General features: G+C 40.7%; 1 protein-coding gene across 3 annotated transcripts in view; it reads right to left on the bottom strand.

The window, feature by feature from the left end:
- The window catches only part of adck1 (aarF domain containing kinase 1), a 72762-nt gene that overhangs the window by 14796 nt on the left and 43902 nt on the right, over positions 1–14064 (bottom strand). For 2 of the 3 annotated variants that reach the window (XM_070842368.1, XM_070842369.1), the window contains exons 8-9: positions 8918–9067; positions 7850–8047 (exon numbers count right to left, since the gene is read on the bottom strand). In XM_070842368.1, the coding sequence (XP_070698469.1) occupies positions 7850–8047; positions 8918–9067 (348 nt within the window). The remainder of the gene's footprint in view (positions 1–7849; positions 8048–8917; positions 9068–14064) is intronic. The other variant, XM_070842370.1, reaches the window with a different exon arrangement.

Raw genomic sequence — 14064 nt, 5'->3', positions numbered from 1 at the left:
ACAACAGACACCACATGCAGTCTAATTTCAGATGGTTATACATCCTTGTCCAGATGCCAGGGTCCCAGAAAGGGATTTCTACACTGTATGCCCACATTCAAAACAGAGTTTACACACAGACCAGTATTTATTTTGGAGACTGACATGATTTATATGGTTTGGGTAATCAAACATCTCTTCCTTCTAGTTTGGAATAACCCAGGGTTTCTCTTAGTCCTGTGCACATAGCAGACATTTTATCAAAGTTACAAATATTGAACAATTGTAACTTTGAACAAATGTTAACAACGGATATAGTTCCAAAACCATCCTACGTACATGAAACAGGAATAGCAAAAATATAATCCGCATGTTTAAGTAGAGAGAAAGCTTTTCATTCAGTTGTAGAATAGGGAACTGTACTGAAATGTTCACAAGAAGGAGCCCAGATTGTGGAGTGAGTCAAATGATGGTGGCACTGTTGGTATCCATATACAGTACAACTGTAAAAGAAATATCCCCATGTAAAACTAATAGTTTGACTGATTGGCGTAAAGGTGAATTAAGAATTATGGCAAAGATAAATTAAAATCATCTATTATGCACTCCTTGTAAACTCTGCAGTGGACAGACACTGTAAATCTCGGTAAAAGCATGTATTCAAATAATGTGGAGGAGTATTATTTGTACCATAATGGCTCAGATGGTAAATTCAGCATAGTGTACATCTTTTACGGCACACACTTCATTCATGTGATATGTAATGGATGGGAGAGATAGGACAAATTCCCTGGTTTATGACTTTCAAGTATTCACTCAAGGCGATTGGTCGCATGATGGTTACATAACTGTGTGCATGGTGAAAACAGCACTACAAAATGTGCCTTTAGTTTCCTTGAATGACAGACTTTGGCTGATATGAAGCTTCCAAATTATTTGAGGGCACACCAGAGCACACCAGATACTGTATGTCTGAGCTTTCGGAGAAATCTGTGTTTCTCAGTTGCAAGTATGATTGGGATATTGACAAGAGTGGTATTTATAAGTTGTAAAATATCACAGTAACACAAACATGACATTAAGGCAGCATATTTCTATCAAGACAACAGTGCCTAGTCATACACTGAGCTGGCCTGAGTTTTACTTAACAAAAATATCTTTCATTTACTATTGATTCCAGTTCCCTCCACTTTGCTGCTACAGCACTTTATCTTGAGCTCTTTATCAGTATTTAGGTATTGAGTATGCATTAACAACAAATGAGCACATCAGCAAATACAACAAAATACTTGTGTAACCACCACCTGGTTACAGTTTTGACTAACTACTAAACATTCATTAAAATAATTATTCATTATTAATCCTGCTTGTGAAAGAAAGACAGCAAAAGCCACAGCTTTCAAAGTACTCAACATTCGCTCTGTGCATGTGATTGCATTATCACTAATGGAATGCATCATCAGTTGTTAGAAGCAGGACTTAAAATTATCCATGCATAAAAGAGTGGATAGAGAGGATGAAAAGGGAGAGAAATAACAACACAGAACAGAAGGGAGTAGATACCAAACAGGATAAAAAACACAAAACAAAGCAGATGAGTGATTGTGGCCACAGAAATGTCTCAAAATGTCTTAACTCCAGAGTGCTGCACAATAGACAAAGTGTGTTCAAGTAGAGGGCACTAGAGTGGAGTCTGCCTAATGGGTCTGTGTGTGTGTCATGTGCGTGTGTGTGGCGTGTGTCTGTGTCTGTGTCTGTGTGTGTGTGTGTGAATCGAATATAAATGACACAGACAGATGGCCTAGATTGATGGGAGTACTTTCATCTCAGCTAAAAAGGGAGAAGAGAGGGAGAGAAGAGTACACCTTACTTACACACATTCACACTGGAATGCAACTATTATGGTGATGAGTGCATAAAGCGACACACACACACACACAAGCTTACTCTGTTCCCTAAATAATGTGCAACCTGGAAATCAATAAATGATGGCAAATCCAACAAGTTCCCCACATTACCAAGAACTTCCAAACTCATGATAGAATTTTTTCCCCAATGAAGCGGCCTTCTAAAGCCATTTGTCCACAGATCTGGTATAGCCTGTTTTCACTGTGCAGTGCCACCTCATGAACAGGTGCTCTCATAATGGTAATCAAATCTTTTTACCAAGCTCTGCTGTCCTTGCTCACCATGGTATAGCACGGCTTAAATGGTTGTGATCGCCTGGTTGGTGGAAAACATAATCCTATTAGGGCTGGAGCAGTGGCTGCTTCAAATTCTATTCAAACTCTTCATCTCTAAGGCTAAGCCCAGCCTTGGCAAATCAAGTTTGGTGACTTGATTTTTGATACAAATCTTTTGCTCATTACCCAATGGTTACTAAACACAAGTGATGGTAAGATGGTAGATCCAGTAATAAACTGAGAGATTCACCTTCAGGCTCAGCTCCCCCTTCACGTCAACAGTCACTTCCAATGCTGTTACTGATTAGACTTGATTCAGTCAGAAATATTAGCATATGAGTGGAGTGTTAGTTATCCACTCACCAGCCACTAACATGCATCTACTGAAATATAACTTCACACCAGAAAAAACAAAACCACAGTTGCAAAAATAAAAACCTTTTCTCATCATTCTATGCACAAAACCTGCTTGAGATCACTTTTAGTACTTTTTTCCTGCTGATTTGTAAATAAAACTTAAATTTTTTTGTCTCAACAATCATGACAGTGATCACAACAAAAATGTTAACGGACTAAATAAGAGCATCCACGCATGAACTTATTACATGTTTACAACAAGGCTTTGAGTTTGAGTTCATTTTAGAATGGTAGTGCCTGATCTGTTAAAATACTGACTGGAGATTGTTTCATTCATACGTTAACTCAACAGTTCCACATTCCCAGTAGGGCTTTGTTTCTACACTTCGAGGTGTGTGATTTGTTGCTGTAAATGACTGCAGATCAGTAAGATTCATATTAATTCTTCTTATATCAATGTTCACATCAAGCCTGTTGTTCTGCAGTGCTTTTTATTGTTGTTTTTCAGATCTTATTAAAACGTTAAAGATAAGCATGGGCATATGCAGTGCTTCATATGTACAGGAAAATGAAGTTTGCAACATCAACTGGTCATCATTGGGATTCCAATTTGCACTACTGCAATGACAGTTCTATGAGAATTACAGTCATGTTTTCTTTGCAGACGTGGACATGTAAAGCCCTCTGAGATGGCTTATTGTGATTTGAGTCTCTAATGTTAAATAGCTGGAATTAGCTGCAGCTCTGAGCCTTTGACTAGGGCAGAAGGCTAAACTGTTAGCAACATTCAATATAGGCACTCATTGCCTGCTTTCAATGTAAATCTATGTACACAACCTAATGTGATCCCAATGCCGTAATATAATGTTACATACACGTGAACTTGAATTAGCCACAGCCGTGAGCTGCCATGGAATCTGTTCAGCCTCATACCAGAGGTTGGGAAGGACTGTCTCCGTCTTTGGAGCACAGTTTAGCTGTCTGGTTGTTTTGGGAAGACTGGCGTTTGTCAGTGTTACCAAGGTCACAGCTGATAGCTGTGCTGTGCTTCAGTCTCCTGTTGGAGAAACATGCTGATGGTGACCTGGAGAATAATACGTTCATATTCATACTGGGGTCTGGGGTAACACGAATGGTCATCGCTCCTTGTTTAGATGTCAGAGAGCCAATAGACTAATCACGCAATATTTGTGGTTCATGTAGAATGACTACATTCGGGCATGGAGTAATTTTGGCACGCCTAGCAGGGGTTAAAGACTGATCACAGAGAGCAACCAGAATTGAGGTGACATCAGGCAATGCTCATTCCGTTTTGCTGCTGTCTCCATTCTCCTCAGCCGAGCATCAATAGACATTGCTGTATAGGACATCAAGGTCTCTGCCGAGCTTTTCCTCAGTATCTGAGCTACCCACATCCGAAGATTTCTCTCACACATATCAATTCATATCTCGTTTTATCATAAAACGCTGGCCTGTGTTGTGTTGCTCATATTACAGAATGATTTATTGATTGTGCATAGTGAAAAATAAATAAGGAAGATAAAAAATGCATTCTATATGGCTATCGCAATATTGGTCTAAATGGTAAATGGTCTGTTATTTTCAACTACTCAAAGCGCTTTACATGACATCCTCATTCACCCATTCACATATCATTCATACAGGAGGAATGTAATTTGGAGGAGACTATTCTTTCATACTCATTCACACACTGAAGCTGCTTCAGGAGCAAGTTGGGGTTCAGTGTCTTGCCCAAGGACACTTCGACATGTTGACCCATAGGAGCTGGGGATTGAACCCCCGACCTTCCCCTCTACCACTGAGCCACAGCCGCCACCAATAAATAATCGCAGTTAGATTATTTTCCTATATCGTTCAGCCTTATATCCCATTCACTAGTTTTTGTGGTTGACTGGTTAATACCTGGCAAACATCCAGTTTGCAATGTCATTTTGAAGTAATTGTCTGAAAATGCAAATGACAAATCCGTTTCATATTCAATAGCATTAACATGTGTTATGCTTGTTATGTAACAGTACACCTGAAAGTCTAATGGTTGGGGAATTTTGATGGGGGTTATTGCACAAAAAAATCCATGTGCAGAGAAGAATTCCAAGAGCAGATCACGATTGCACAGCAGCAGTCTGAGTGCCAAGCGAAGGGCTGAAGCCAGAGCGCAGGAAATCAGTGCAAGCATAAAGTTTCGGCAGAAGCAGAGCGAATCGAACTTAAAGCAGGGGCTGTTTCAGGGCAAGGGCAGAGTTTTGAGAGAAAGCATCACAAAATATGAATGTGAAATCACTGAGTAATGCTCTCAAATTTAAAGATCAAGCTTCTGAATCAAGATAGGAAATAAACTCCATAGACTGCTTCCTGTTGGAGAAAGAAAGGCGTTGATGGTGACCGAGAGATCCATACAATGTAATATGGGGTAACGTGAATGGCCACATTACCTTGTTTAGAGAGTCAATAGACTACTCACACATACCTTTGTGTAGAATTCAGGGACCAAATATACTAGTCACACATATTGGTGGTACATGTAGAATGGCATGTCCAGCAGGGGTAAAAAGACTAATCACAGGAAGCAACCTTCAGATTTGAGGTGGCATGAAGCCGTGTTCAATCTGAGTTGATAACCTCTCATTAAATATTGTTGCATAAGACATCAAAGCCTCCAGACAGTTTGTCTTCACAGTCCGAGTGAACCAGCAATTTTCATCACAAATTTCAGTTTTGTCAAACAAAATGGAAAATTGATGAAATGGTTTAATTTTAATACTGGTATCCTTGAACTTCCAATTATCTAATATCCATTTTCCTTCATAGAGTTAACTGGTTAATACAAATACTACTAATTTTACTGTGTGGGACAAAATGTCAACTTTGAGATCATTGGCCCATGAGAATGGTCATGAAATGTAATCATTAAATTCATGTTCCACAGAGAATACCATTCATTTCAATTTGAGTGTCTCCATGATCTGTCCTGTACCACCACCCTCAGGACAAACTTCATTTATAGCCTTGATGGTGTTAATGGTCTATCAAATGCTGCATCATCAGTATGCTATTTGTTCTCAACCAACACTGCAGGCTTCAGGGGGACCAACAAAGTCTTGCTTATCATTGCCACATTTACGTTTGAAGGTGTGATACTCCTGGAATGTGGTTTACTGGGTTATCGTTACATTTTGAAACAGGTTCAGACATGGTCATCATGAGAATATCATAAATACCTTTTTACTGGTATTCTTGTCTGGATGCAATGTCAAATCCCCTTTTGATTCCCCCAAAAATATATTTCATTTGCAGACATACCATAAAAGACAGAGAGTTATTTGTGTTCTGGACCCTGCCAAGTTCTGCCCTGTACTGCCTGTCATGTGTGAGGGGGTGGCACACTCTAGCATACTGTTGTGTGGTACTTTTGCCAGCTTCAAAATGCTGTGTAAGAGGTATAAATAAACTCTCTCTATAGCACAGATGGCACTGTGGAGCCCCTGTGGGTAATGGGACACGTACACACACACACACACACACACAAACAGGTTTTATGTTGATTTACTATAAAACCATCTCATTTTGTAGAAAAACCTACCAACGCCAATTAAATTCATTTTAATTTTAGTTTTAATATTAGGACCTCGTTGGCTGGGAAATGAGCGTTGGGAGTATTTGCTAAAATAACCTGTTAAACTACATGGCCAAAAGTATGTCAGCATTCTAAACTTGTCGTTTAACACCAGATGTTGAATCTACAGCGCTTAGCTCCCATTCAGCCACAAAAGTATTAATGAGGTTCAGCACTGATGGTGATAAGGCCTGGCTCCCAGTTAGCTGGCTCCTGTGCTAAGACACCCAATCCATGCATATGGAAGTTACATACAAGCAAATACATTGAAAAAGCCTCAGTAGGCCTGATATATGTATGAAATAGTAAACAGCATGCACATCACAGACTTCCACTGGATAAGCTCATTGACTTCCTCTTAGCTCCCCTGCACACTTGAATAGGATAAAATAATTTAATAATATGGCCCCTCTAGATTTTCCAAATGTTGTCAAAAACCACAAATTCAGACAACCAGGCCGAGATACAAGACCTTGGGCATAGAATGCAGCCACTATGACAAAACTGTAATCTGTCCCAGCTCCAAAATCAAAGGTTATGAAGAAAAGTATGTTTGTAGTAGAGCTGCAGGATATAAGCAATGTCAAGTAAGGCAAATTAACTCAATCACGTCTGACTACAACTTAGGAAGAGCCCTCAACCGAGTGTAGTAGAAGTAGGATGGGGATGTTTTTGTTAGAAGATGTCTTCATCAGTACCCAAATTATGATATCTTTTTCATATTGCAATGAATGCATTGCAGAAAAAAAGATCTACCAGCCCTACTTTGTAGTTGCTGATATATCCACAACTCCAACCCTTATGTGTAAGGGACGACTAAATAAAGTGAAATCTGTTTTGGTTCCATATTTGTAGGCACGTGGTTAACTGATTGAGAATGCACAAAAGCTGAGACTAATGACAGCTTCTCATACGTTTTGCTTATCATATTAATGATATGATCATTAAAGATGATGATGAGTGCCCACTCCTGTCCACATCTAAACCTAATATCCACCAGATGTGGTTCCTTTGCTTTCTGTCTCTGATCTGCTGCAGCCAGTATATCCAAGTCATTTTTCTTCAATCTGCTATCTTTACATGCCTGCTCTATATTTTCGCTGGAGCAGCGTGTGCTTGTAACTTGTGAATGTATATAAACACCTGGAATTATTGCCAATTGACATTAAATTTAATATTCTATGACATATTTTTGTTATCAACTTTGTTTTGATCCGTCTACGAACAGCAAACAGCAATGCATGCAAAATGCTATCAAAGCTTAAATAAAGGGGTCACTTCAACAAATTCACAAAAATGTTTCTCCTTTCTTTGCGTTCTTGGTATCAAATGCAGAGGTTTTGAAATCTCCACCAGATATCCAGCTATAAAACACTTTCTACACCGGATGCATTTCAGCCATGTTTTTCAGTCGTCATCTAATGTGTGTCTGATGGAACTGTTCCGCTTTAGTTTGGATAAGCTTGACTGCATCCAAACTGCTTTTTTACTCTTTGTTTCCTTCCAGCTTATACACAAACTGTAACTACATTCATTGTGTTAATTGCTAAAAGCAGCTGCCGACATGTTGCTTTCTTAATGTAGATTCAGTGTTGATAGGACTACCATGATCGTATGTTCTTCATTCAATGTTGAATGTGCACTGCATGAATTACAACTACACAAAAATACTATGTGTGTGTGCGTGAACTCATACCTCAGACTGTGTGACAGGCATAGAACTGATGCCGGTGTTGACAGCGGTCCAGGAGCGAGCTGTGAGCACACAGGCAAACAGTGGGAACAGATCTCCAACTCCCAGTCTGCGGCTGTAACGCTCAATTCCGGGCATGTCACCTTTAATCAGAGACTGCCACAGCCGACAGTAGTCTAAAATGAAGTCTGGCTGCAGGACCTGGAAAAGAGGGGAGGGGAGGGGAGGGAAAATGGATCATTAGGTGTTTTTTATCTGGAGTTTATCTTTTTAATCATAATTTAGATTAAACTACAAACAATAAATTGTATTTGTATAATAGACAGCTGTACGTTGTGTTTCTTTTGTACTTCTAAGCGTATAAGCTATCACCTAGACTTCATGGCTTCTGCGGTTAGGGTTTTCATCCTAGTCTTTACATTTCTTACTTTAGACAGATTCAATCCCCCAGCTAACAGCCCTCTGCCATTTCTACAGCACTTTAGACACATATTTTATGTTTAGCAACCAACTGGTAAAGACAGTAGAAATTAATTTGGGTGTGTGAGTGTGTATATGAAGAGTGTGTGTGTGTGTGTGTGTGTATATTTTATATGTCAAAGATGAAGGAGTTGCATATTTATTACTAAATTCTCTTCATGAATACAGGAACAGGCAGCAAGTAAGCCAATGCCAACCTGTGGATTTCTGCATCTGCCTGTAGGAGCAAGTGTGTTAACAATCAAAGGGTGTGTGTGTGTATGTGTGTGTAAAAACATTAGTGCACAAATACGCCTGTCTGATTAAGGCTGTGATGCACCAATCCAAACCCAGCACTATGCACTCTGCTAAGAACAACATCAAATGAGTTTGTTTATCAAAAAGCTTTTATCCTGCTGTAGCTCTACTGAAAGTCTGCCTGTGAAAGTGTGTGTGGCATCCATGTTTTTTGTTTTTTTTATGTGCAGCTTGACTGTTTATTTGCTACTCTAGCTCTTCACTCTAGGCCCCAGCCATCAGAATGAAAAATGGACTGCAATATTAGAACAAATGGTGCTTTCTTTAGGTGTGGGCAGCTTGGAGATTTCTCACCTGATACAGGCCATGATCAAGCAGTACAATCTCTGCCTTTTTACTCTGTGGACACTTTCGGACCAATATGTTGCCCGGGTGTGGGTCACAATGAACAAAACCATGGACGAAGATCATTTCACTGTAGATCTTACCCAGGTTCTCTGAGATCTGAGGAGAACAGAGAAGAAGTGTACAGTTAAATTCAAATAGATCGATCAAAAGTGATGAAAAAAAAAATTCTACTAAAATGGAAGCATACTTCTCCCCATTCTATATAATATTAAAGTGGAGAAACATTTGGAATGTAATGACCTGCTCAACATTTCCCTACACATAGAACAGGGTTGAACCCTCCCATCCCCATCTGTTATGTCAGATCCAGAAGTTCTCAGATGACATTGCAGTTGTATGATGTACTAGGGGTGAACAGGAAGGTGAGTACAGCAGCCTGGTGGAGGATTTTTGTGCCATGGTGCAGGTTGCAGCTGAACACCATCAAGACCAAAGAGGGTGGACTACTGGAGGTCAAGGCCCCCCATCTGCAACCAGCCTCCATTGAGGGGGGTCGATGTGACGAGGGTCAGGACCTGCAAGTACCCGGGGCTGCAGCTGGACTATAGACTGGAATGGTCATCAAATACTAACACTTCACTGGAAGGGGGCAGTGTTTCCTGAGGAGGCTAGCTCTCTACAGGAACGTACTGCTGCTCTTCTGCAGGAAAGTAATTGAACTAAAAATGAGTACTTACCTGTAACCTGTCTGCTGCTGGATCTGCTGCCACTGGCTATGTCATTCTATGCATCATTTGCATTTGTATAGATGTATTTATCTTAAACTTTAATTGTAATTTTATAGTATACAACAATCATTAAACTTGCACTGTGTAGTTTTACCTTACATTTTAGTAGTTGTAGAAAAACATTCTCAGTTCATTCAAACATCAGACAGGACTTCTGCCTGAGAATTCTTGTCCTGCAGTTCAATTTTATTCTATCCATTTAACTAAAGATTCACTACAACAAATAGTAAGTCAAAAACTTCATAACCATAGTTCTCATTGTAGTTGACCTCACACACTGCCTTGTGATGGATAACTGACAGGCACTCTCAATTATCAGAGGCAGAAATGCATATCGAAACTTGAATTTTGTCTTCAGCTCCAGCACATTGGACAATATGACAATATATACTGTGGGACAATGGGCAATGAATTTGTCATCAGAAATGTTGCCATACTCTTAAGAGCATGATATCCATCCCTTCACGATTATTGGGTTATTCAGCCATTATATGTATTAGGACAGAACTTCATAATAAGATACATAATAATAAAAAAAAGTCTAAGCCCTGACGTGCAAACAGTGGAACAGTGGTTATCACTGAGATCACATTTGTGACATCAGCAGTCTATGGAGGAGTCCTTAAGATGTTGGAATATAGGCAACTGTATTGACAAGTTGATTACAGCTGAAAAAAAACATTGGGACTGTCATTTTGTGGCCTGAGATAACATAGAAATAGTTTAATCTGCTTGTTTTCTAAAACGTTCTACTGAAACACTGCTACCACTAAGTTTTATGAATGTAGTCCATTCAGTACAATCGGTCATATCTTAAATCTCACCAATATGGGGGTAGAATAAAAAAATAAATAAACTGAGCAAAGCACTGGCCCATTCTGGTCACGTCAAGGGGCAGAGCTCAGAGGGAAGTCCATTTGGGCCCTCATCCATCTTCTGATTACACACACAGACACAGGGTCCAGTATGCACTGCTGCCACCTATGAATTATATCCATCCTGTTGATGATCTGTGTATATGTGTGTGTGTGTGTGTGTGTGTTTTATTATGTCCTCTATCTATCTTATCAGCTATTGTATATGATTCATTGTCACTGCTTAATGCTCAGATAGCATCTGGATTTGTGTGTGTGAATGGTATGTGTTCATGTGCACATGAAAAGCCTGCATGTATTTGTCTCTCCCTCTAGCTGATCTTCATGTGGGTGTGGGTGTGCATGTGTTATTGATATAAGTCCTCTACCACATTATGGCATTCAAAAACTATGTTCCTGTTGTGTGGTTGAGTCGCTCAGATGACTGTGGGAGACCTTAACTTAAAATCATTAAAAGTTGCACATTGTGTTAAATTTGGAGAAACCATCTGTAAGATTAGTTGTGTTGAGCTATTTCAATTGTTCCTTTTTGAGTTGTTCATTCAACACAGCTGAAAGTTTGAACATTTTGCCAGCACACCTAATTTGCAATGTGGGTTGAATAATTTTGAGTGCAACTGTGTCATTAAATTCAGTCTGTGTTTTCCAGGATATACCATAAATGGACTGAATCTATATCGTACTTTTCTACTTTAACAGACAAAGCGCTTTATAGTGCTTACTTTCATATCCATTCACACATACAAACTGATGGTGGCAGATCTATTGGAAGCAACTCATAGTTTAGCATCTTGATTAAGGACACTTCAACATATGGACAGGAGCGAGGGACCAAACTGCCAGCTCTGGGATTGAAAGACGATCCATTATTCCTCCTGAGCTATAGCCGCCCACAACAGCAGGCCCCATATGTGAATGTTGCTTATATCCCTTTGATAAAATGCAGTGTTTCGGCTGATCTTATTGTACATTCTGGGGCAAAAGGGTTCTAAGTTCAGAAAGGTACACTGCATTCATCAGTCATTCATCATGTTTTGGACAGGAGCAGGTAGCAGCCTATATTATTGCCTTGATTGATTGTTAATTGATTGATTTATTGTCATCGATACTTTTTACATAACTTGTAAAATCTTAAAATCAATATTAAATGTAATGTTATCAATAATTTTAGTTGTTGCGCAACAGAACTGGTGATTCTTATCTCAGAAACTGAAAAACCAGAGACACTGCGGTAACACCTTCCCTTCGACAGACATGAACAAAACTACTGCTCTCAATTTTGGTGTGGGCCTCCCTCCTACACACACTCTCTCTCTTCCACGCAAACTTACACATGCACACCTGAGCAAAAAACAGAAAAGGGTTGAAACGGTAGAGATTACACCTGAGGACATTAGCTAGTACACAGTGCAAAAAAGCGCGCACTCTTACAGTAGATCTAAATAGGAGGCCTCCGAGCTTAACTTTTGAGGTGTCCATCTTAAGTGAGTGTGAGGAGATTCAAGATTCTTTATTTGTCACATACACAGTTATACAGTGAAATGTTTTGAGCACCTGTTCCAGACTGATAGAATAATAGATAGAATTAAAGCTGCAAGCAGCGTTGGAGGGCCCTCGCACCTCTGTGCGCGTCGGGGTGTGTGGCGGCTTCGTCCCGTTGCCGGACTCCGACCCTTCCACGCAGCTCAGAATGTTCATGTATTTTGGACAGTGCGTGAAGGAGTTACATGTCACTTCCTGTGTCCCCTATGTGGCGCTAGAGAACAGTCACTAATCACATCCTGTATTCCAGTCTATGAAGTGCTGACTACACTGTGAAAGTTGATGCAAATCAAATGATCATTGCCATAGACGTGTTACTTCTTGTTGCCACCAGGTGGTGCAATGACCGTGGTCACTAATTGGCATGTAGGTGTCTTCAGGCCAGGACTCTTATTAAGCGTGACAAGTTTGAAACAGATTGGATAATGTACACTGAAGTTACAGCAATTTCCTGTTCCATGGCGAACAGCGTTGCCATGGTGACAGCGTCTGACAAAACGTCAAGAGCTTCATAACTTTGCATCATCCATGTAGTGGGAATGTTTGGATCAAATTTGAGGTGTCTGTGGTTAACCTGCTGAGAGAGAGATGTCCGAGTATTGACATATAGATGTGTTCAGGGCGGGACTCTCATCAGACATGTCAAGTTTGGTGCTGATTGGATCACGTACAGTCAAGTTATTAACAACTTCCTGTTTGACTGCGAATCATGGCGAGACACCGAACTTTGACAGCTCGCCACGCCCAAACCATTCCAAATCTGTAGAGACCTTTAATAACTTTTCATCGTTGATGCCTTCTCTACCAGCTGACCAAGTTTGAAGTCGATCGCTTCGCCTCGGACTAGTTCGTTCATTTACGTCCCCTGTAAATCGGCAAAAATGCGTGAAAAATCCAATATGGCCGACTTCCTGTTGGGTTGAGGTCATCACTCCAAGAGACTTTTTTGTTCGTCCTGAAGAGATACATGAACCCACCGAATTTCATACATGTACATAAAACGCAGTTCTGGGGCTGAGTTTAGGTGGCGCGACAGAGCCATTTTGTCACACCCATTTGCGAAACCTATGAAATACGTAATTTTTCACCACGACTGAATTTTCGCCAAATTTTCCTGAGTTTTCGTGCATGTTCAGGCCCCCAAAAATGCAATTCATTTGCCTAAAAAAGAAGAAAAAGAAGAAGAAGAAGAAGAAGAAGAAGAATTCCTTGCATTTCAACTATGTTTTTTGCCCCCTGGTCGCCTGGTTTTTTGCATTTGTCGTATTTTTTCATCCCCTTTGTGCTCGGGGCCTATGGGGTCCGTACACCTCTTGGTTCTTGGGTTCTGGCATGTTTTCCTCCCTTGCATGTTTTTCCCCCACGCAGTTTCAATAGGGTCCTCGCACCGCTTGGTGCTCGGGCCCTAATAACGCACAAAGTGAAACAATAAGAGAGAATCAAAGTCTGAAACCTGTGTAGAATATGGGTGTATATACAAGTATGCCGGAGTATTGTGGGGATGATGCACTGGAAGAGGGAGATGTTACATATTTCCATGAACACCGGTGCAAGCTGGTCGGCACAGGCTTTGAGTGCGTGGCCGGTGATGCCGTCTGGTCCCGCTGCCTTCCTCGTGTTCACGCGTCAAAACATCCTCCTCACGTCGTGCTCCGTCACGGTGCGTGTCTGCTCCTCTTTGCCGGGCAGTATGCCGACTTCTCGGCTGTGAGCCTCGAATCGCGCATAAAAGTCGTTTAGACGTCAGCACACACTTAGGTGCTGCCTTATTGTCCGTTATTATCCCCTGCTGTCACTCTGCTGTAGCTGTGACTCCAGCTTCTTCGGTTACGGGTTCGATTCCATGTCCCCGGTGGCGAGACCCGTGTTGTAGGCAGCAGTGTGGGACTTCAGAGCATCGCGGATGGTTTTATCCACCCACGGCTTCTGGTTGGGAAATTCCCTAATA

Source organism: Pempheris klunzingeri, chromosome 13, assembly GCF_042242105.1.
Source record: "Pempheris klunzingeri isolate RE-2024b chromosome 13, fPemKlu1.hap1, whole genome shotgun sequence".
NCBI lineage: Eukaryota > Metazoa > Chordata > Actinopteri > Acropomatiformes > Pempheridae > Pempheris > Pempheris klunzingeri.
This window is presented reverse-complemented; position numbering and strand designations above follow the sequence as displayed.